The sequence below is a fragment of the Pyricularia grisea genome (genome assembly GCF_004355905.1).
Source record: "Pyricularia grisea strain NI907 chromosome V map unlocalized Pyricularia_grisea_NI907_Scaffold_6, whole genome shotgun sequence".
NCBI classification, from domain to species: domain Eukaryota; kingdom Fungi; phylum Ascomycota; class Sordariomycetes; order Magnaporthales; family Pyriculariaceae; genus Pyricularia; species Pyricularia grisea.
The window spans coordinates 1,194,736-1,219,759 of record NW_022156719.1 but is presented as its reverse complement, the minus strand read 5'-3'; the positions used below and the strand labels follow the sequence as shown (position 1 = coordinate 1,219,759).

Below are 25,024 nucleotides of genomic sequence, written 5' to 3'. Positions count from 1 at the left end.
ACGGAATATTGTTTATTAATGTATATAGGGCTCCGGGTATTGAGGCCGCGCTGGAAATGGTATGCAATACCGTGCCAAATGGACCTACGGTGATAGGCGGCGATTTTAACGTAGCGGCTGCTGTATACCAGCCAGGCCGCATAGACGTACGCGGAGGGGATCAACTGACGGCATGGGCGCAAGCCCAGGGCATGCATTTTACAGGAAATATCGGCGTGCCCACCCACCGCGACGGGGGTTTACTGGATATGGTTTTTTCCAACCTCCCCAGCACGGTAACTGTGGTTGACAGCAGTCTTTACACAGGTTCCGACCACGAATCTCTTTATACCACGCTGCGGACGCGCGGCGCCCCCCGCCCGGAGGCGGTCAACGTCTCAGTTAGGGACGACCGGCTACCAAAGTTCGCGGAGCTACTTGCTTTTGGCATGCAAGATATGCCGGACCCGGGATCCGCGGCCGATGGCTACGCATTGGACGCGTGGGTAGCTGAATTTACAACTTTATGGGAGCAAGTGACGTGGGTCGTGGGTACGCCGGCGGGAAAAAGGGGCAGCTCGGCTCCTTGGTGGACCGAAAACTGCCAGCGGCTCTGGGTCGAATTCCAGCGGGTTAAACGGAGCGCTGTAAAGACCAACTGCGCGACGATAAGGATTTGTGGAACATGGTGGGCTGGCTGGGAGCCGGACCACGCCTCCGGTCCCCGCCGCTGGTTATTAACGGCGAGCAAGTGAGCGAGCCCTTAGCAAAAACGGAAGCACTGCAGCGGGAGGTGCTTGGCCGATTTTCGGCGGAGGATGACCTGCAGGGAAACCCTTTGGAGGCCTGGTCGGCGGACGAGGCTAAAATCCTTTGGGACACCCAGGTGAGTGCGGAAGAGGCGGAGCGCTCCTGTATTGGGGTTACGAGCACGTCCCCGGGTATCGACGGAACGACCGTCCGGCTATTAAAAGCCGGATGGGCTTCGTTGGCCGAGCCGGTGCGCAGGCTCTACCAACGTTGCCTGGAACTCGGACATTTCCCAGCGCCTTGGAAGAAGGCCGAGGTCGCGATGCTACCGAAAACGGGGAAGAAAGACCGGAGCAGCGTTCGATCCTGGCGGCCTATAGCCCTCCTCTCCTGTATCGGAAAAGGCCTCGAAAGGCTCGTTGCACGCCGGATAGCTTGGGCCATACACGATAACGGGCTCCTTAACTGCACCCACGGCGGTGCCCTACCCAAGCGATCGGCGACGGATCTGGTTTGTGCCCTCGCCCACGATATCGAGCAGGCTTTAGCTCGCGGGGAGGAAGTTACCTTTGTCGTATGCGACGTCCAAGGCGCTTTCGACGCCCTTTTCCATGGGCGATTAATACGGAAAATGCGGAGTTTCGGGTTTAGTAAAATGCTCCTCAGGTTCGTAATTAACTTTTTAAGCGGCCGCCAGGCCCGAGTCCGGCTGGAGGGTACGACCACGGGCTTTAGGCGGCTTGGGTGCGGCACCCCGCAAGGGTTTCCCCTTTCCCCGATCCTATATATGCTATATTTGGCGTACCTCGTTAAAAACGGTGCGAAGTGGCGGCTGGCATACGCAGACGACGTGCTTACATGGAAATCGTCACCCTCGTTGGAGGAGAACGTACGTTGGCTGGAAGATAAACTCCGGGATATGCACGAAATTGCGGCGGAAGAGAAAATCCATTTTGCAGCGGAAAAGACAAAGGTGATCCATATCACTAAGAAAAGGCACGGTCGCAACCCGGAAATCCGGATTAATGGTAGAACGGTTACCCCGGTCCAACTACCGGGCGGTCGACGCGGACAAAGCGCCTCCGGGGCCGAACGTTACCCGGGCATACGTTGGCTTGGTTTTTGGTTCAGCCGACGGCTAGACGGGCGCCGCCACGTGGCCGAAAGGGCTACCAAAGCAATGGCGGTCGCTGTTCACCTTAAAAGCTTTGGGGCAGTAAAATACGGACCGCCTGCGGCTGCACTTCGCAAGGCAGCGGTGGCATGCGTAGGTTCATCGGCCACCTACGTAACCGAGGCATGGTACAACCCAACGCATAAACAAAAAGGACTTCTTAAAGTATTAAACAAACCGTTGGTTTTAGCGGCACGGGCAATCCTCCCGGCGTATAAAACTACCCCTTCGTCCATTGTTCTTAGGGACGCAGGATTACCCTCGGCCCGCGTCGCGCTAGCCTACACCCGCCTGAAATACGGCGCCCGACTAAGGCTCGCGGACAAGGGGCACCCCCTTGTCAGCCGCCTGCGTGAAATACCTCGTGCCCGCAACTCGGGCCATTCGGCCACGACCCTGCAAACGGCTGCACAACTTCTCCCGCGGATCCGGAGACTAGAGTTGCGCGCACCTCGCAATGCCCCGGATTCTCGCACTGACCCCACCGGAGGAGTCCCAAAAGAGGAAGCGGCCCGCCGTTTTATGGAATGGCTGGATATGGTATCACCTGACGATATCGTAGTATATACGGACGGTTCGGAAAAATACGAAAATAACTGCGTCCAAATAGGGTACGGATGGGCCGTTTTTAGGGCGGGCCTGGAATTTGCCGCAAGCTCCGCATCTATTACGCCGGAAAGCCACGTTTTCGACGCCGAGGCGATTGGCGCCCTAAAAGGGCTACAGGCGGCAGCCAGGGCCCAGCCAGGCGCCCGGATCTGGATTGGTGTGGACAGCACCTCGGTTATTTGGGGTTTTAAAGGCGACGCGCCGCGTTCGTCCCAATGGGCCTTTTTAAAATTCCATAATTTTGTCGATTTATTTCGAAAATAAGGTACCGAGATTCGGGTCCGTTAGTGCCCTGGGTACCAGGGAATCCCGGGAAACGACCGGGCTGACGAGCTGGCCAAGGCCGGCTCCGCCGGACCGCCGGACCCAGACCCGAAAGCTTAGTAAACCACGTATAACGGTACCGGCACGGTTTTTAAAGCCATTTTTTCGAATATAGAAAAGGACTGGTGGCGTAAAGAACTTTGTAAACGGTCCCCCGTATATAGGGAATGGAAATTCCAATACACACCAAAAAAGGAGCCCGAAGAATTGCGTTTACCAAAACCCCTATTGGGCCATTATTTGGCCATAAAAACCGGCCACGGCAATTTTAAAGCCTACTATAACCGTTTTAACCACTAGGATGCAAATACCTCGTGTGCCTGGTGCTGGAAACGGACCTCCCCTAAACACCCGGTGCATTACCGCTTTTCGCGGGCGGTGTAGAAAAACTGGCCGTGGCCTAACAACGACCGGCCGGTCGGGCCGCCAGACCGCGCCCAACGCCGCAAATTCTTCCAAACAAGCCTCGGGCAACCGAAAAGCTTTGAAGCGTTTTCGATAGCCACCAACTATTTTAGCGCCCGCCCCAGAGCGGCCCGCCAGCGCCCCGCGCGCCACGAACGCACTTTACGCCTAGGGACACCGATCGTAAGCGACTCGAACTTTGACGAGGAATAGATTTATTGCCTTTTTACCCACACCTCACGGCACAAGCCGTCAGACGAACCCTCCGTACACCTTAGGCACGGGGTCGCGTCAGTGAACTAACCCCCTAAGCAGGACCGGGCCCGAACCCGGTCAGGCACGATCCGCCTCTGCCCTGCTTGTTTTCCCCCTGTGTAAATAAAGAAGATAGAACGCGCGCCGAGATACCCCTCGGGAGGTTGCTAACGGCCGGCTAACAAGCCGGGCCGAGCCCGGCGTTAACTAATACTACTACTACTACTACTACTACACTCCGTGTGACATGGATCCAAGATCCGGATCTGTCTGCCCTTTTGCGGGAGAATGGAAATACGGACATGACCGTACTTGCCATGAATCGGGCATTATTATTTTTTCTCTTTTGCTTTTTTTTTTCTCCTTTTATGCAGAGAATAAAAGGAAAAAAACTCTTCCTGTTCGGCGCGATTGCTTCTGTTGCTCCGACATACAGTCGGTCAGGATAATAAAGAAGGGGAAACTAGTGGCGAATGGTTAACCGCGGACAGCAAATACCTGTAACGGTCGCGGAGGAGAGGTAAATATGTTTTCTTTTCGCTATAGACCACCTACCATTTTACCTAGCTGGAATTGCATTGAAGTACTAGGGGATCCATTTGCATCCTAGTTGTCTTGTTTATTATCCTGGCTGACCGTACTGACAGCTGATGTTGCAAAGAACAAAAAAAAAGGTTGCAAGCGAGAGAGCAGAGAAATAAAAGGTACAGGTTAAACATGTGTTAGTCTGTTGATTTAGTCGTGACAACGCTAAAACCATCTGCCAAACTCGAGACCTTGTCGCCCTCGATTCTCCAGGACGAGGGTTTCCAGCCTATTATAATGTCACAATTATGCTTGATACCAACAGCATAATGGTTATGATCCAGACGCCAATCTAATTCCGTTCCAGGCGGTACAAACAAGGCATGAACCGTCTTTTTATTTTTGAAAATGCGAATAAGGCAGTCAGTTTCGAGCGGGGTGAATTCCTCTCCATCGATCTTGAAGACTCGGCGGCGTGCGGCTTCTGTTGGCTTGACGCTGGCCCCGGGTGGTTCGACGTCGGCGCCGGCGACTGTGTGGGCTTGCAGCGCGACCAGTATGGTTAAGTGGCAGACTTGCTTAAAGTGCATAGCTGCAAAAATGCAATTTGTCAATGGAGTTTCTAGGATAATGTTCCTCAGCGGACATAAAAAAATCGAGTTGCAGTGCGGTGACACACGGACCGATAATAAGAATGGGAAATATGCGAATTGAAAAAAACCATGTCAGATAAGAGTGAGATGGTATTAACAGCATAGAAGAAATTATCAACCTTCTCCTGCACCTACAGACCCTGATTTCCAGGTTAAGGCTTTTATTACAGTGTCTGCTGATATTGTAGAAGAAAAACCTTTCAAGTATAAATAGTATTGGCTCCAAAGTCGTGCTTAAGATAATAAAGCTTTAATTATCACATGGGCATACTTATAATAGACTCAGATTATTGCACAAATGAGTCATGTATTGGACTAACCAGGGCTATCTAGCTTGGAAGGATTCGTCGCCCACGCTGTACATATGTGCCTTGCCTGCGGTTATGTCAGTCTTTATCCTATGTCAAATAATGGAACAAAAAAAAAACTTAAAAGACTTGGCTGCGAGTAGGCGAGTAAAAAAAGCGCCTTCTCTGCTACTATATTTCTAGGTGTGATCCTCCAGAATACAAACGAACCACACCTTTTGGTTACTTTTTGGCCTCAAGTACCCACTAAAGTAAGTACCACTCTCAAAAACATCCAACAGGCTTATAGCTTTGTACCATTGTTTTTTAAACTGAGGATATTTCCACCATTACCTGGAGAACATACCTTGTTTATCTTGTACTGATTCTTGGCCAACCCCCCTTTTACCCATACTACTTAGCGCCTGGGCCTCCAAGATTTCAAGCTCTTCAAGAGTCATCTTCAATTGGAAAGGCTGGAAGCCTGGCGGCAAGGACGAAGCCTTCACGCTTGTCAACTTGTAAGGCGGGGGCTCATGAAACTCTGAGAAGGGTCCCAATCTCGTTAAGGTGCAATCGTCTTCAAGCTTGATCCAAATGGCACGGCCATGGAGTTGAAATACGGCCGGGTACACCTGGCCTGGTTCTACAAACTCGCTTCTGAGGGTTTTGCCGTCGAGCGTAAGGCTGAGGACGCACATTTCTTGGGGTTTGGCTGTCTTTGCTTGTGAAGCTGTGACTCCAGCATCGGCCATGTTGGCGTAAAGCGCAACCAAAGTGATGAGCGCGTTTCCAAACTGCATAATTGGAAAATATTGAGAGGTGTGAACAAGTAATAAATAAATAAAAAAATCGCAACCGAGCTGAACGGGTAAGGTTATTCAAGGGCACTTCATAAAGCTAGTCGTAATGCGATGTACAACTGGATGTTCAAGGTGAATGGATTTGTAGTTGTAAGTTGAACAACGAGTTGGTAGGGGCTTTCTGAATCATATATAAGGCACTATGCCTTGGAGAATCTCAGGAATCTCGTGCTGTCATGGACTCGCGATCTGTGTCTGCCTGCATCTAATGGGTGCACATAAATTCGGAGATGCCCGTTGTTGCTATAAACTGGACGTTAATCCGATATTTTTATCCAGGAAGTTTCGGGCGCTGAGTGCAGTTGTAGCCATTATGCGAGTGAACAGAATTAAAGTCGTACATAACTGGAATGGAGAGTGTTATTATATAAAGCCGATTACCATGGTAGCTTTAGTTGGCATTAAAACGGAGCATTAAAACTTTGTGTATGTATTTATGCATGGTCCATCTGTTTAGCCCCGAGTACTCATCAGCGCCAGTAGCCCTGTCACACACCTTGGTGAAGATGACTCGTTACTCTGTGGGCGGGTACACCGTGAATAAAGTTGTAAAAGCTTTTCCGGTTGTATGACTTGCAGATTACAATGTAAAAATATATTGATGGGATCAAGTGCGAAGGGAGAAGAAGCCTTTTAAGTTTTGCGACTAGGGAAAAAGTAAACAAATCCTTTTACATCATTTGCACCTACCTTGGTAGACAGAGCAATCTCTCTTTTGATAAACTTTCTTTTCGCAAAGCCTGCCAGGAATACTGACCATTTTTGACTTTTTCCAGCTTTAATTTATATAGTGCTTCTAGCGGGTAAATCCTAAACCGATATAAGGTTCATTCCTTAATCGGTGGGATGCTGGGTTTCTCCATCGGCGACACCGGTATATTCAGCTCACGGGTCACTCAAGAAGTTATGGTGAATGTTGGGCAGTAGCTTCGACACTTGTGTCGTCGAGTTCTTTTATTAGAGTGTACAATTAAAATGCTAGCGGCTCGGCTGTCTAAGATTCACAAAAATAGAAGCACTCTTCCCACGCAGTTTGGCTTCCATCCCTTAGCTGTGTGGCAAGATGTCCACATATGTTGCTTGGCAGGACAGCTGGACCAACTTCTATGCACCAACGGGGTCTGAACCATCGACACCCTTTTTGTATGGACCAAGGTGGCGTCGTAGAATATAGTAAGATTGCAGAGAAGCTTTAGACACATACGACCATAACCACTGGAATATACAGGATCCCGTCCTCTCTCCCCTAGTTAAACCAGTGAGGGCAGTCTTGACTGCGAAAGAGCGACGGGAGCCGTTCGACCTACATTCCCAGCCAATAAATACCCACCATTTCGCGCCCCGCCCCACCCCTGTCCAAAATCCATAAATAAATTAATCTCAGGGCTCATCCCTGAACCGCGAGCTGCACTAATTAAACGTGGCTCGATTCGTGGTTTTGTTTTATATCTGTGGATCCAACCAAAAATTACTCTGGTTTAGGTTTAAGGATAATTTGCCAGTTTTTGGTTTAAATAAAGGTAATTTTACCAATTCGGCGACCGATACTCCGTTATAATTAATTAAATACAAATTGTAAATATATTCGGTTTATACGTTGGATATAATAATTAACAGAATAATTAATAATAGTTTATTTTATATTTTAATAATTAAATTGGTTAAATTGGAATATACGTGTTTTTAATTCGCGTGTGGAGGTTGGGTTTTTAATAAATTTTGGAATGTTTTAATTTTTTTAATTATATTTTATTTTTAAGTATAATGTAAAAGTTTTTATACGTGGGGGGTAATATATACGTATATATTGTATATATATAAAATTTGGTTTATATATTACGTAATATAAAATATAAAATATTTTTAATAAATTTGTAATGGAAACGGGTTTATATTTTTACTAATTTTACCGATATTAAAATTAAATTTTAACAATTAAATAATCGGTATATATAAACGTTTACGTAAAATTAAATCCTGAAAAAATATTATGTTAATAAATTTATATAATAAAATGTAAAATAAAATAAATATTATATTTTAACTTTTATTTAATAATTAATATATTTACTATTATACTATTTTATAAAATAATATTAATATATATTAAACTTTAATATTAATATTATTTTATAAAATAGTATAATAGTAAATATATTAATTATTAAATATTTTTATATATTTATATATATAAAAAATAACAAATAATTATTTATAAAAGCTTTTTATACGTAAATATTAATAAAATTATTAATATTATTTTATAAAAATAAAAAAACTTATTTATATTATTATTTATATATAAACTTTTAATTAAAATGTTAAAAATAATAATAATATTATTTATTATTATTTTATTTTATATATAATATATAATAATAAATTTTTTAACCGGATAAAAAACCTCAAATTAAGGCCTTATAATAATATATTTATTATATTCTTACCATTTTATTTAATTAAATCTTCGTAAATAAATAAATATATAATTTTTCAACCATATCGCCGTTATATATATAATATATATATTGTAACGGATTCGTGCTGAATGCACGTATCACATGACGTGTTAGAACGACGGGGACACACGTGACCCTCCCTTATATAAACACCCTCCCAGCACGAACAAACAACGGTCTTACACCTTTACCCTTCAGCTTTAATAATAACTCCATTTGGGAACCCAACAGTTGCAGGGCCGTTGGCCTACCCCTTCACATTTATTAAAGTTCGTTTCCCTTTTTCGATCACTTATGAGTTTACCACTAACAGTTGAGGGCACCGCCCCAATAACGGGGATCGCCCTCCAAGAAATGTGGCGGATAATTAACGAATTACAAGAAAAAATCCAATTCCTTTAATCAGGCGTCCCAATGGCGTCAGCCGCGGCCGAGGCCCTCCAAGCCGCGTTACCGCCTCGACGGAAACCCCTTCGGGACCCCCCATCGTACGACGGCTCACCAGCGTCATTCACGGCCTGGCGTTGCGCCATGGAATATAAGTTACGGCGGGACGCGGATTTTATCGGCAACCACCGAAACCAGTACGAGTATTTTTGGGCAAGCTTGGAACTTACCGTCCAGAAAATCGTCCGTTCCTATTACGAGGTCGGCGGTAAAAATGGGGTTTACAGTTACGTTAATTTCCTGGAATATTTGGAACGTATATACGATAACCCCTATAAACGTACCCAGGCCTTCGCCGAATTCGAATCGCTAAAAATAAAACCAGGCCAATTTTTCGCCCAATTTATTACGATTTTCGAAAGGATTTTAGTAACGGCGGGCGGGCTTTCCTGGTCGGACGAAGTGCGGACAAATTTCCTGCGTTTTAGGGTTTCGGCCCGAATTAAGGAAGTATGCGTGGGACGGGGTACCGCAAATGGCTCGTACCTCGACGCGGTGGCAATTTATCGCCAAGTGGCCCAGGATTTGGAGGCCCTCGATTTGGAAAAACGGTATGGCCAACACCGCACCCAAGCAACCACGACCCCGAGGCCTGCAGACGACGGGGACACCCCAATAACGGGCGTTAACGCTTTGGGGATAGGCAGGTATAATTTGCCCAAAGGCAAGCGCCGGTACGGACGCTTTCCGGCTCCAGCGACGACGGGGGGCGAAGTAAGACAGCGCGCCCCCTGGATTTTACAGGAGGAATACCAGCGGCGGCGCGAATCAGGGGCGTGCCTCCGTTGCGGGGACGCCACTCACCAGGTGGCAGATTGCAGGCTCGCAACGGCACTACGCCCGAGTACGACGGTTGCCGCGATATTACCTAAAAACCTTTAATAGGGAAACGAATAACCCCTAATACGAAATTTAGTCAGGGGTTTAAACCGGGTAATATAAAGAAGATGGAAGCCGCAAAGGCGGTAGGGATAGTAACCGACGGCGGCGAGGAAGAGATTTACCAGATTATGGATGGTTTACCCTTTCTTATCCCCGTTTTTTTAAATAATTTACAATTCGTTAATATATAAATGGATTTAGGTTGCGAATGTTACGCGGCGATGAGCGAAAGATGCGCGGCTCGGTTGCGGGTCGACAGGTTTCCGTTGCCCACCCCGCGTCAGTTGGGCACCGCATTGGGTCGCGCGTTCCCAATGATACGGGAAATTGCGAGATGCGAAATGGACGTGGATGGGTGGGTAACGCCGATGTTATTTTACATCATCCCGGGTCTATCCCGGGACGTAATATTGGGCCTCCCCTGGATAATATATAGAGGGATTTCTTTCGAGGCCGACCATAGCAGGTTCCGTATCGGGGTAGTAAGGGGAATGTTGGTCCGCGAATCATCGGCGCGACGGATTTAAAATAAACCTACCGTGGTTATCGGCAACGTGTTTTTGGCGGCCTGCAGGAGGGCAAAACGGAATACCCCCGGATAAATGGAATTTGCAGCGACCTTTTTACGCGAAATGGCCCAGGTCTTGAAAATAAGTGCCATTACCACGGGTGATTCCGGACCGACCGAATTACCTAGGGAGTTGGCCGGTTTCGAGGATCTGTTCGACCAAATTAAGGCGTCCGGATTCCCCCCATATAGGGGGTAATTTAACCATTATATCCAATTACGAAAGGACGATTAAAGGCGTACCCCGGCGTTGCCCTGGGGACGGTTATATTATATGTCCAAAAACCAATTATTGGAATTACGGAAACAGCTGGTGGATATGATGGATAAAGGCTGGATCCGAGCAAGTTCCTCTTTAGCGGCGGTACCAGTGTTAATGGTCCGCAAGGCGTCGGGAGGGTGGCGCTTCTGCGTCGATTACCGGGCATTTAATAGCATTACGATGCAGGACCGCTACCCGTTACTATTGATTAAAGAAATAATCCGCTCCCTAGCAGGAGTTAGATGGTTTATAAAGGTGGACGTGCGCGCCGCTTTTCACAAAATAAGGATGGCAGAAGGCGACGAACACCTGACGGCGTTCCGGATACGGTTCGGGCTTTTCGAGTGGCTGGTGTGCCCTTTTGGCCTAGCCGGGGCACCCGCAACCTTTTAACGCTACGTTAACGGGGTATTGGGAACTATTTTGGGCGATTTTACGTCGGCGTACTTGGATAATATATTAATTTATTCGTTAAGTTCCAAAAACGACTATTGGCGGAAGGTCCGCTTAACCTTCCAAAAGTTGAACGACGCCGGATTAAATTTGGACTTAGAAAAAAGCGTATTTGCGGTGAAGGAGGTGAAATACCTGGGATTTATTATTAAAGCAGGAGAAGGGACCTAAACGGACCCGGAGAAAATCCGAGCGATACGGGAGTGGGAGGTACCCACCCGGTTAAAAGGCCTGCGAGGGTTTTTAGGGTTCGCCAATTTTTACCGAAACTTTATTTAGGATTATTCCGCCTTGACCGAGCCATTATTATCGTTAATAAGGAAGGGGATATTTTTCCGTTGGATTTTAAAAATTAATAACGTATTCGAGAAATTAAAAAAGGCCTTTTTCCAAACCCCAGTTTTCGCCCAATGGGACGACGTGGCAAAAATTAAAATCGAAACGGATTGTTCCGGTTCGGTTTTGGGCGGTTGCCTGTCCCAAAAAGGGGCGGACGGGTTATGGAAACCAATGGCCTTCCATTCGGCGAAGCTATTCCCAGTACAAAGGAATTATACGATCTACGATAAGGAATTTTTGGCGGTAGTAATATGCCTGAAAGCCTGGGACGCAGAATTGCGAAATGTCCGCCAACCGTTTCTAATTTTAACGGACTATAAGGTATTGGAATATTTCTCCAAACCAAAAAAGGTATCCGAGAGGTAAATACGGTGGGTAGAGACATTCGCCAAGTTCCATTACCACCTCCGTTTCCGTTTTGGGCGATTAGCGATAGTCCCCGACGCGCTTACCAGGAGAGAGCAGGACGAGTGTTACGAGCCAAGGCTGACCACCGTACTACGCCCTTCCCACCCGGTGACGATATTGGCACCGAACCAGACCAGCCCCCGGATCCAAACCAACATATTACCCACCACCCCGTTCCCACAGCCGCACCTGGCCGCCCTTTGGCAAGAAGCGCTGCGGGAGGACTATATATACCACGTACGCTTAGAGGCGGTTAGTAGCGACGCGCGACGTTTCCCCCCAGAAGCCGAGACGAGGGCGCAGATTGCGGATTGCGCGGTCAGCGCGTTGGGCATATTTTTATACCGGGGACGTTTATGGTTACCAAATTGGGAACTTTTAACCACCGCTGTTTTCCAAAGGACCCATGAGTCCCCCATTGTGGGCCATACAGGCCGGGATAATATTTTCGCCGTTTTGGCAAGGGATTACCATTGGGACGGGATGGCAAAACACGTAAGGCGATTCGTCCGCAATTGTGATATATGCCGAAAGTCGAAACCTTTCCGACGCCTTCGATAAGGGTTATTACAACCCTTACCAGCGCCGGACAGGTATTGGAAATAAATTTCCATAGACTTTATGACGGATTTACCCGGATACGACGAGGCCGCCCCCCGGTATTTGATGGTTATAACCGACAGATTGTCCAAGTACGTACAGTTAGAGGCAATGTATTCGATGAGGGCAGAGGATTGCGCAATTAGGTTTAAAACGGCATGGTGGCGATTCCGGGGCTTTCCCGACCAGATTATTTCAGACAGGGGGTCAAATTGGGTGGGCGGATTTTGGACGGAGTTATGTAGATAAATAGGGATCCAATAATTGTTTTTTACAGTATACTACCCCGAGACCGATGGCGGTATAGAACGAGCGAACCAGGAGGTGTAACATTACCTACGAGCCTACGTGGCGTTCGACCAAAGGGACTGGCCCGAGCACTTGGACGCAGCCCAATTGGCCCTTAATAACAGGAACTCCTCAGTCACGGGTACCAGCCCGAATAAACTGCTACTGGGGTTCGACATTGAGGCTACCCCGCTCCGGTAACCCCCGTCGCCCGCTCCTTCTACGAGCCCAAGGGGGCGCGCGACCCATTTTATCGAGCACCTACGCCAGGGCACGGACATCGCCCAGGCTGCCATAGCATACATGCAATAACGATAAGAGGTTGGGGCGAATTCGTTTCGGCGCCCAGTAGAAGTATTTAAAGTAGGCGACGAGGTATACTTTAACTTCCGTAATATACGTAACAACCGCCCGTACCGCAAATTCGATTACGTTTATGGGAAATATATAGTGACCGCGGTACCTACGCCACTAATAATTACGTTAAACGTACCGGGGGGCATTTACCCGACCTTCCACGTGGAGCTGGTCGAGTACGCAGTTACCGACCCGCTCCCTTTTTAATTACGTACCGATATTAGGCCGGGGCCGGTAATAACGGCGGACGAGGAAGGGGAGAATAAGGAAAACGAATGGGAAGTGGAGGAGATTCTGTCCGCAAAAAACCGCAGGGGGAGGGGCCACGGCCGTATGGTATTGGTTAAATGGGTAGGCTACAATAATCCCACATGGGAACCCCTAAAATACTTCGAAGGCGTACAGGCCATTGACCGATTCGAGGCACAATGGGGCGATATACACATAAACAACGGTCCGGGGGGTGGACGATTCCGACAAACCACCATAAGGGGCCAGAGGGCCCAAAGGCACACCTATAATATTAGGGCCACGCGGATTGCGCGCCTCGCAGCATAGGCATCAGGAAGGATAAGAAAAACTTTAAGCCCCTGGCGGGGCGAACACATGTTATATTGGCCCGAAGGCCGGGGAGAGTCCCCCACTAAAAACTGGCGACGACATAAAGGCGTACGAGGCGCAATAAAAAGATAAGTCCCACCCACCCACCCACCCACGGGACGGAAAAAAGCCCACCCACCCGCCCGGCAATTAAGCCACCATAAAAGCCCCACCACGGGCATACATTAACGACGGCCGTACTCGTCCATCTTTCGGTCCAGTTCCCGGTTGCTTAAGTAATGGCCCGGGGGCGAGTCGAACTCAGGGTCATCCAAAGGATCGCCTTGAGAAGGACCCGCCTCCGGGGCGGGAGTCTGCCAGGAGTAGGAGGGGACCGCGGCAGGACGGTTGCGGAGGGCGCTGAATCGGTCATAGGGACCGCGACGACGAGGGTCGCCGGACGCGCCGGCATTGGGGCGGCGGGAGGGGGTGCGGCCGAGATCGCCCCTAGCGGACTCGGAGGTTCTAACATGACGGTAACGCTGGAGGAGATCGCGGGAACGGATTGACGAGCGCGAGGCGGGCCGCAACTGCCGGATGGGAGCCGGCGTTTGACTCTGCTGCTGAGCAGCGGCGAGGGCGAGGATGGCTGCGTTGGTCTCGCGCTGGACGGCGACAGCTTCACGCGCGTGACGCGCGTGTGTTTCAAGGGCCTCGAGGTGGCGTTGTTGGTTGCGTTCCTGGGCGCCGACACGTTAGCGCGGCGGAACAAAAGTTAGAGGAGGGCGGGATTTATTTCGAGGTAGTTTATGCCCTGGGCGAACCTACGGGCAAGCTGCTGCGTGGCCTTGCTACCACCACCATTGCCATAAATGACAGCCATGCTGCCACCACCACGGTCACCGCCCGAAGCGGTTACGTTCTCGGCATCGCGCAAGCGATGGTACTCCTTTAGATACGCCGCGCGAGCGACGTGAAACTCGTCCGTCATGCGGACGCGACGGCCCGACTTCACAATGCGGCCTCCCTCTTTCTCGCAGGGCACAGTAGCGGCGGCGATGTGCTGATTGCGATGCATAGTTTTTTGCAGCTCACGAAGTCTGCGGCGGAGGAGCGGGTTCTTGGCGTGCAGGGACTTTCCATGGTCGCAGGCCGATTTTTTGCCTTTGCGGCACTTGTTACAAGCCGTGCCGTCAGGGCGGGGGGCGTAATCGAGGATACCAGTAATTTTCGCCGCGTTGATGTATGGGAGATAGGGCGGAAGTTGCTGCTTAGGCGCAGCAAGCGATTCGTCGTTGGAATTACCCTTAACGACGACTGCGCCTATGGCGCGGCGGGGTTTCTGCACGATATGTCAGCGGGGAAAGGCAGGCGGAGGGGGAATACCGGTGCGAACTTACTGCGGGAGTATTGGGGTCGTTATGGCCACCCGACAGACCGAAGGGACGTTAAGGGGGCTTGCCCCCTCCTCCAAAAGCACCGGTCATCGTACCACTCGACCTGGCAGCAAACATAACGCGATAAAAACAGACGGCGGCACAACAACGGATACAGGCGAAAAACGTACAGAAGATGGGCAGGAATGAGATCAAGGCCGAGGAGAGAGCTGACGACGAGCCAGAGAATGAGTTGCGAGAAACGAAGCGTGGCGGCGAGGTTGCGCGAAGATGAAAGGTCGTGATTCAGAAAAAAGAGAGAGGTGGTGGAGGAGAAGTTGACCGAGAAAGAAACGAGAGCGCGGAGAAAATAAGTAGGGTGAAAAATTTGCTCGCAGTTGCAACAACAAACAAAGGGTGCGAGGAAAAACAAACAGCGGGCGGGCAGATAAAGAAACCTGCTCACTACCAAACCGTAAGCGGGGCGACAAAGGGGAGTCCGCGCCCCGGGCCAACCCAGGGCGCGCCCAGGCATGACCGCGGACTGAAGGCAAGGTGAGGACGAAGTGAGGACAAAGTGAGAACGGAGTGAAAAGGGGACAGGAGGGGTTTATAAAAGAGGAAGGCACGCGAGGAGGGAGCGGGTGGGGAGCACGGACCACGGTCCCAACCAGCACCATAGGAATGATAGCCCAGATGATTGGGCGAAGCCGGCTGACATAGCATCGAGGTAAGAAAGGAGGCAACACGGACCACGGAGCGCGACACCCTGGGCCCGGGCCGACCCGCCCCGTTTAAAGAGGGCGCCCAAGGAGGCTATGTAACGGATTCGTGCTGAATGCACGTATCACATGACGTGTTAGAACGACGGGGACACACGTGACCCTCCCTTATATAAACACCCTCCCAGCACGAACAAACAACGGTCTTACACCTTTACCCTTCAGCTTTAATAATAACTCCATTTGGGAACCCAACAGTTGCAGGGCCGTTGGCCTACCCCTTCACAATATCCGAAAAAAATATTCCGGTTTAAAGGCCGGATTTTATTTTAAAAGGAACGGCGTAAAATTATTTAATACCGGATAAATTTAAAATGGGGGGTAAAAATACCCCCGAATGGTAAAATCCCAAAAACGTTTAAACGAGGTAATTAACCCTAACGTTAAAATTTTAAAACGTTAGTAAAAAACGTTTAAACGAATTTAAACGATTTTTATATAATTTTAAATTTATAATAAAAATTTTAAAAACGGATATAAAATTACGTAAATAACGGGGTAAAAAAAACGTATAATGTAAAAGGCGTACGGGGAACGATAAAAATACGAATTTTGCGAATATTATATTTTCCGTAAAAAGGATATAAATAAACGGAAATATAAACGTATAAATTAAATAAATATATAACCCAAATCGGATAATTGTTCCAAATTTTAAAATATGGTTAGCGTTTTTTATAACGTTTTTATTTAATTAATAAAACGCGTTGGAGGGCGGTAATTATAATTATAAAATTTTATACGAAATCGTTATAACGGTTATATAATAAAAAAAACCTAATTTAAAAATAAAATTATACCGAAACGATTTAATACCAATTTTTAAAACGTGGAAAAAACTAATTTAATATCCAAACTACGCGTAATTTATATAAACCGCGCGTTTAAAATAGGTTACGTTGGAAAATAAATAAACCTGGGAAATAATATTAAAATCGGAATGTAAAATAAGGCCAATCCTTTTAATATAGGTATTTACGTATAAATTTAATAAACACGGATATTTCGAACGGTATAAAGCTCGATTAATTGTTAAAAACGATTAATAAACGTTTAATACGTTTAAAAATATTTACGTAGCAATATTTGCGGCGCGTAATTTTAAATTAATATTTGCGTTAATAGCGTATTTCGATTTTAAAATAATATAAATAAATATAAATAACGCGTTTTTTAACGTAATATTTAATATTAATAAACCAATTTATTATACCGTTTCCGAAGGTTTTGGAAATAAAAATAAGGTATTTAAACTACGAAAAACGTTTTACGGAATAAAAAAATTATTTAAATTTTGGTACGAAAAATTATTATAAACGTTTAAATATTTGGGGTTTATTTCCGTTAGGGACGAGCCTTATATATATATATATATTAAAATAAAATAAAGTTATAATAATTTTTTTTGTAAACGATATAATCGTTTTATATTTTAAAAAATATACGCGAAAGGGTTAAACCGTAATTATAGGGTTTAAGGCCAAATACGAATTACGTTAGAAACCGTTTTTTTAATTCTTTAATATACGCGTATTGCGAAATAAAAAATAACGTACGGTTATATTATTATACGATTTTTATATTAAAAGAATTGCCATACGTTTTGGGTTTATAAAAAATAAAGGTTATTTTCCAATACCGCTTTTAAAAGGTTTTATTCCAATATATAAATATAAAACGATTCCAAAAAAAATAAAGATTTACCAAAAGATGGTAGGGTTTATTTTATATACCGTTATTATATTTAAACCGGACGTTACGTATACGGCGTTTATTTTTTCCCGGTTTTTTACCAATTTAAACCTATTATATAAACGTTTAACTAAACGGGTATTATAATATTTATACGGATTTAAATTTTTGGGTATAAAATACGGGGTTAATTTTTTAATTTAATACCTATTAATCGCAAATAACGTATTTTTTAATAATAATTTGGAAATTAGAAAATCGTTTAAAGGATATATAATATTTTTATTCGGGGGTGCGATTAATTGGAGGGCGGTTAAATAAATTACGGTAACGAATTTAATAATAAAAATTAAATTATACGCGCTATTTAAAATGGGTAAAAAAATTATGGCCCTAAATAGGATTTTCCGCGATATATAGTTAAATTTGGTTTAATTTTGGAATTTATATTACGATAATAAATAAATTATACGCTTAATAATCGATAAAAACTTACGAATTAATACCAATTTACGTTATATAAATATTTAAAATATATGGTTTAAATAAAAGTACGTACGTGGTAGTTTTTAAATAACGTATTTGGAAATAAATTTAATACCGGTAAACGGATTTACCAAACCATTTTTTATAATTAAATTCGAATATTTTAAAATTTTATTTAACCTTTACAACGTATAATATAAAGTATTAGAAATTTTATAAATATAATAAAAAATACGGTAATAATATAACGTATAAAAAAAAAAAAAAAAAAAAAAAAAAAAAAAAAAACCGGCGTAAAAATAATATAAAAAATAATATAAAAATAGTAATTTGGACTAAAATCCGTTTATTTAATAAAAAATTTATTAGCCGGCGTTAACGCCGTTAAAAAACGTTATAAAATAAATACCCGTAATAGGTTAACCGTTTATAATCGTTATTATTACCGCCGGTACGTTATTTACGAAAATTACTTTAAAAATAGCCTAAATATTATTAAATAATACCGTTTATACGTTTTACGGTATAATAAATACGCCAAACGCCTTTATATTGGGCGTTAACGTAGGCGTTTTTTTCGTTTAAAAAATTGCCAATTTTTTCGTTTAAAATTCGGTCCAATTCCGGAAATAATACGTAATTACGTTCCGAAAAAATTGGACCTTTTTAACGGGGGCGCGCGGCGAAATAAAAAACGTTTGGCCTAATTTATACGCGGCGTATTTAAAAGGTTTTTTAATTGGAAAAAAAAAACAAATATACCCGTTCCGGTAATTTTAATAACGCGGAAAACGCGTTTTACAAACGCGGGAACGTATATTCGGTTAATTAACGTATAAACCGGTCGTAATTTCGGATAAATACGTTTTCGCGTATTTAAAATATAATATTTAACAATTTATAAAATCGTTAAAACGTATATAACGGGGGTAAATATAACGCGATTAAATATATAAAATTAATATAAAAAAAAATTTAAACCGGCGAAAAAAATAAAATAAAAATATTTACGGAACGTTTAGGGGGTTTTTTACCTACCGACAAATTATCGGTTTTTTATTTTTTTTTTTATTTTTACTTTTTTTTTTATTTTATTTTTTTTTTCCGGTATTTTATATATTTTATTAATAGTAAAAACGCGTAAAAAAAAATATTAAAAACGAAAATATTTACGCCCGAAAATTTTTCGTTGGGTTAAACCCGAACGTTTTCGGCGGTAAAAATAGAGGTAAAAATAAAAATAAAAATAAAGGCCGGTACGGTAACGGCGGCGAAAATTGCGTCGACGGCGGCGGCGGTAAACGCGGCGGCGGCGGTTTCGGCGGCGGCGGTTTTAGCGGCGGTAATATTATCGGCGGCGGCGGTTTTGGCGGTAATTTTAATAACGGCGGTAATATTAATTTATTTATAAATGTTAAAAATATTTTATAAAATAAAAATTAAAAGGGATTATATTAAACGGATTTCGGTTTGTAAAACGGTTAACGTTATCGCCAAAACGGCGCGTTTTATAGCATTTTTTTTTTATATATTATATTAAAAACGTTTAATTAGTTAAAAGTATAGGGAAAATGAAAATTTACAAAATAAGGCGCCGAAAGGCGCGAACTTTTCGGCTTTCGTTAATTGGCGTAAAAAACGATATTAGGTTTAATAAATTAATAAACGTTTAATAAACGTACCGCGTAACGCATTACGTATGGCGTAATGCAACGCGCGGGTAAAAAAAAAAAAAAAAAAACTATAATTTATTTTTATTGTTATTATTGCTATTATAAGGTTATAATAGCGGTATCGTTAATACGCGCGCAAACCAGTAAACGTAAAAAGGTTATTTACAATTTAATTATTATAATATAAAATAAAATTTAAAATTAAAATTATAAATTAGAAACGCGAACGGTTTATATAAATTAAAAACGTTTTTAACGATTATATTCGATTTTATTATAATTATTTATATAATAAGGGGTATAATATTACGGATCCGGAACTATTATTTGGCAATTTACCGCCTATATTTAATATAATAGTAAAATCGGATTGCGGTACGTTTTATACCGTTACCGTTATTTAATATTATTTTTCCTTTATTTTGTAAATAAATATACGTATTTAAAATACGGCCTAAAAGGATTATATTTGGGTTATATTATAATTAATTCCTAATATAATATTAAAGGTTAATTGGGGGGTATATCGCATTAAATAATCCGATAAATCGAGTTATTACATAATAGCGAGCGTTAAATTAGCGTTAAAAGCAGGATAAAAAAGCCTCCGCGCTTTTTTGGCTAAATAGCGTTATTTAACCCAATATATGGCTTTCCTACCCTATCAATTCTGCCTGCACGTGTTCGTTAGTGTGCGTCACATATTCCTCGCCATATCGTGCAGCCATGTTACTACTTTAGCGACCCCTAGTACTTGGCAATTAGCCATGTCGGACTCATATAGTGACTCCGACTTTGAGGAAGGCCCATTGCAACAGCAACGCAAACTGCCCAAACCAGAATACCCTTACCGGGCTGGAACCATTCTGCAGATCCGTCGACATATACCCCCTCCTCCGAGGGGAGTATACTACAGGCGAAACCGCCAGAAACCACCGAAAAGCATATTCCTGCAGGGCGGCCAGGAATTGGTGGCTACTACTGCCGGTAGTGATGTGGATGATCCAGAGGCGCGGGAGGGCAAGTCGCTCTCGGATGTGGACGAGCTGCAGATCATCGAAAAGATCCGCGGCGGCATCGGGTATGCTGCTCAGCTGGTAGTCTGCCGTCGACGGGGCAGCGACGAGACCTGCGTTGCCAAATTCTTCGACCCTCTCTACGCAAACGGCAGCACACGGTACCGGGCGGATGACCCGCACAGCTGGGGCATCAACATGGACCTAGATTACTCTAATGAGGCAGCTTGCTACCAAGAACTCAACCCTTCCCTTGGCGGATCAGTCGTTCCGCGCTACTATGGTTCTTGGACGACTACTTTTCCCATCGAAACCGACAAGGGACCCGCCATTAGGGTCGTCGCACTGATCTTGCTCGAGCACATCCACGGCGTTAGCCTTCACAAAGCAGAGTTGAAACACCTAAGCCCAGCACAGTGCTTGGATATCACGGCTAGAATTTTGCACTGCGAGACACTTATATGCTCACGGGGAGTTGAGCACCTTGATCTGGCTCCACGTAACATTCTGGTCTGCGACGTGCACCTTGCCGGCACACAACCTCAGGATCCAGGCTCGGGTCCGCCGCGTGTTGTTATTCTAGACTTTGCCCGCTCAAAAGTCAGGCACCTGTCCGCCCTGCGTCTCGGCCACCCCAATGTGCACATCCCGGTCGATTTCGAAACTCCAGTGTCACCCATCGAATGTTCATGGTGGTGGCCTCCTTTTGATATCAATGAATTCGGAGATGACTTGTTCCCTGGCCTGTTGGTTCCTGGCCTCGAGTGTTCCCGAATGCTCGACACTGCAAAATGGCGCACATGGCTGTGGGATACCTTTGGGGGATCCAGTAGGTATCTTCCCCCACCACCCGACATGTCTTGCGCAGACGTGGGTAGCGAGGAAGGGCCAGGGGAGTATATGCTACGTCACTGGGAAGAGAAAGAGAAAACGAGACATGACTGTTGATCTAGCTCTTGTGCCACATTAAAATCCCAACTTACCCGCCGTCCTTTCACTCTCATTCCCTGCGTAGGGCCTAATGATAGGATATGGCGCCCTGCCATCAGCCGCAGCGCGCTATAACACCCTGGCGTCAGTGGCTGTATAATAGATTGAAACCCGACGGTTCCTACGCCTAGCAGCCAGGTGTTACACCTCCAGCCCTATTTCAGCTGGTGTGAAATTACCCATCAAACATGTGTAAGTTGGAGAGCAAGTCGACATGCGAACTTGGTGGCGCAGTTTTTTTTTTTTTTTTTTTTTTTTTTTTTTTTTTTTTTTTTTTTTTTTTTTTTGGGCCTAGCGGTTACATGAATCCAGCAGTGTAGCACAACGTTTTGTTAGCTTGCTTTTATTCGGACGCCGGGCCCGATTCCTGATCTCCGAGCCAGCCAAATCTGGGACGATTGTTTCCCAGTTGAGCAAGTCGTGCGCGGCTTGGATATCACCTATATCAACACTAACCATAAACACTGCTCGCTGGAACTGGCAAAATTGCAGGCCCAACCCGGCAGTGCTTGCATATAGCATTGTGTGCTATGATCTTTTGACAGGGTGTCGGCCACTACCGGATATCCACACCTTTGTCCTAGCCAATTTGGCAGGCCTCCAGTTCGACCACAACTACAACGAGCGACGATTCATGCAGAGGCCCCTCCGCAGGCTCCATATGCTGCTACTTATAGTAGGTAGGGTCGGCTGTACAAGGAATATGTCTGCGGCTCTAGACCCGCTTTACAAGCTTGGGCTAACCTAACCGAGACGATGGATGGCTATGTGCATTCATATAGACTTTGGCTTTGCGGTTATAGGATCAATAGGGGAGATTTTTCATGTTACATCAGATAGGCGAATGCCATGATTGCGCAGTCGGGCACTCAGGGGAGGGTTGCAATGGAGCAGATGGCATCAGAGAGAAAATAAGATAAAGGGGCGGCAACGTCCGCCCACTGCTTTGTCCTCAGTTTCTCTCTTGGCCTCAGCCCTCGACATCATAGTCAGCTCATCCTTCTGGTCTCTCTTTCGTCGCCGTCACCCTTCAACCATGCAATTTAAGTTAGTAGCCTCATCGTGGGCCTCATTTGCCCTCCTGGCTGCCGTCCAGGCTGCTTCACAGACATGTGACATTGTCAACTCTCAACGGGCCAGCATTCAGTCCTTGTCGAAGAATGCCGGTGGCTACAACACGGAGCAGGACCACTACTGGTGAGCCTGACACCCATCTCCCAACCCCTAGTGTCCTGTTTACTGACGCGGTATACACAAACAGGTCCACGGCCTGTGGCGATCTCAAACCGACCTGCATCCTGAAGCCCAAGAACGCACAGGAGGTCTCGTTTATCATGCAGACCCTGCAGGCCAACAACGAGACCTTTGCCGTCAAGTCGGGCGGCCACAACCCAAACAACTACTTTGCAAGCGTCCAGGATGGCCCTCTCATCTCGACCACAGCCCTGAACCCAGAGGTTGTATACAACGCCGAGAACAACACCGTCACCGTCGGCCCGGGCAACCGATGGGACGACGTCATGGGGGCCCTCGACGGCAAGAACGTCACCGTCGTCGGCGGCCGCATCGGCAACGTGGGCGTGGGTGGCTACCTCCTCGGTGGCGGCCTCGGCTTCCTCAGCACGCAGTACGGCTGGGCTGCCAACCAGATCGTCGAGGCCGAGGTGGTGCTGGCCAACGGCACCATCGTCACCGCCTCGGAGACGGCCAACCCGCAGCTCCTCATGGCGCTCCGCGGCGGCGGCAACAACTTTGGCATCGTGACAAAGTTCGTCCTTAGGGCCTACCCGATCGGCCAGGTCTGGGGCGGCAACATGGTGTTTGGCGCGTCCAAGACGGACGAGATCCTGGCTGCCGTCCGCGACTTCACAGAAAACTACGATAACCACCCCAAGGCCGCCATCATTGCCACGGCCGAGATCACGGCCCTCGACGCCGTCAGGATCTGGACGCTCTTCTTCTTCTACGACGGCGAGACACCCCCAGCAGGCGTCTTTGACAAGTTCGTTGCCGCCAAGCCCACCATCAACAACTGCAAATCCCGGTCGTACGCCGACCTCCTATCGTACAACAACTGGGCAGTCCTGCACGGGTCGCGCTATGTCATCGCCACTGAGACGAGCCCTCTGCCGTCCGCGGCGGACGGCGCGCGCGTCATGCGCTCCTACTACGACTACTGGTTCAATACGTCGGAGCCGCGGGCCATCACGCCTGGGAGCGTGTCGTCGATGGCGTTCCAGCCCATCCCCAAGAGCATGGCGCGGATCGCGCGTGACAAGGGCGGTGATCTGATCGACCTCGACGACTCGACGGATCGCCTCATCTTTGAGTTCAACTACTCGTACTGGTTCAGCATCAGCGACAAGGCCGTGGCCGACACCACGGCCAAGCTGGTCGACGGCATGAAGGCGCTGGTCGACGGCTACGTCGCAGACGGCACCCTGCCTGACGCCTACAGGCCGCTCTTCATGAACGACGCCTACCACGACCAGGACTACTGGGGTCGCCTGCGGCCCGAGAAGAGGCAGCTCGCCGCGGATGTCCGCGCCCAGGTTGACCCGGAAAACATCTTTGCCAAGCGCACGGGCGGCATCAAGCTGTGAAAGGGGTTTTGGTTTCCCTTTGAGAAGTTTATCTTTCTCCACATGAAAAACAAAAGATGACTAGTCAATTCGTGTGTTTGTCCGCAGTTTAGATATCAATGTCGCATTAGACTTATGCGAAAGATTTAATAAAGTAATTTCTTTTGAAGATCTCAAATAGTCTGGGTTGTTTTTCTTTTTCTTACATGTAGTGTACGTACATGTGATCAGGCGGATACTTGATTTTGAGCCTCGTGGTAGCAGTGAATGACTGATGTTCAAGGTGGAAATATTGGGTTTCCATATGGGTAGTACCTTGCCAACAGACAAGGTTCGCATGGAACCTCTTGGGTAGTAGTGTAGTAGTAGTGTACTATTGTACAATACAGTCGTGTCGTTGCAGTAAGATTAGCCATCAGCAGATGATTGCCACGTATAAATCGTTCTGCTTCAAAAATCCTGCTGATCCAGAAGCGTTATCTGACTCGAGTCCGACAAAGGCAAGGATCAGGGGTTTGTGTTTTTAGGTCATATTTGTTTTCGGCTTTCCTTCCGTACCGCACGCATCATTGACATCCTCGTTGCCCTGCATGGTAAATGACCATCCTACGGGACACGGTTTCTTGACCAACTGCTTACCAGCTAGTTGGATAGTTTGGATAAAGTGGGCACAGCGTTAAGTTATTCGTCGTATTTGCGCGGGCGGCTTTTGTCTGTTTGGTGAGCCCCTCCTGCCCCCAACCAACTTCCACCACGATAGATCCTTGTTGCCCCTTTATGTCGACTCTAAGCCCGGGATAGGGAGTTATTCGCGGGGCCGGAGGGTCACCCATCCAGAGGAAGGGGTTCCGCAGGTTGTCATCAGACCCATTTGAGGGTTGGGTAGTTAGTTAATTACCTGCTAGAATTACCATAGTAGAGATGGAGCGTCTGAAATTAACTGTTGGTATTAAACATGGCCTTTCATTCTCCCTAGATCAGTTGCATAAATGGTAACTTG

General features: G+C 46.2%; 2 protein-coding genes across 2 annotated transcripts; one reads left to right on the top strand and one right to left on the bottom strand.

Moving 5' to 3' along the window:
- Positions 1-4,218: 4,218 nt before the first annotated feature.
- On the bottom strand, positions 4,219-5,764 carry PgNI_08306 (uncharacterized protein; the record flags this gene model as incomplete). The annotated part of the gene is made up of 2 exons (XM_031128305.1): positions 4,219-4,613; positions 5,377-5,764. The coding sequence occupies 2 exons, from the start codon at positions 5,762-5,764 to the stop codon at positions 4,219-4,221; spliced, it is 783 nt and encodes a 260-aa protein (XP_030978912.1).
- A 15,420-nt stretch (positions 5,765-21,184) lies between these two features.
- PgNI_08305 (uncharacterized protein) lies at positions 21,185-24,045 on the top strand (the record flags this gene model as incomplete). Its single annotated transcript, XM_031128304.1, has 4 exons — positions 21,185-21,634; positions 21,988-22,122; positions 22,417-22,639; positions 22,704-24,045. The coding sequence occupies exons 1-4, from the start codon at positions 21,631-21,633 to the stop codon at positions 24,043-24,045; spliced, it is 1,704 nt and encodes a 567-aa protein (XP_030978911.1). The 5' UTR covers positions 21,185-21,630.
- Between the last annotated feature and the right edge of the window lie 979 nt (positions 24,046-25,024).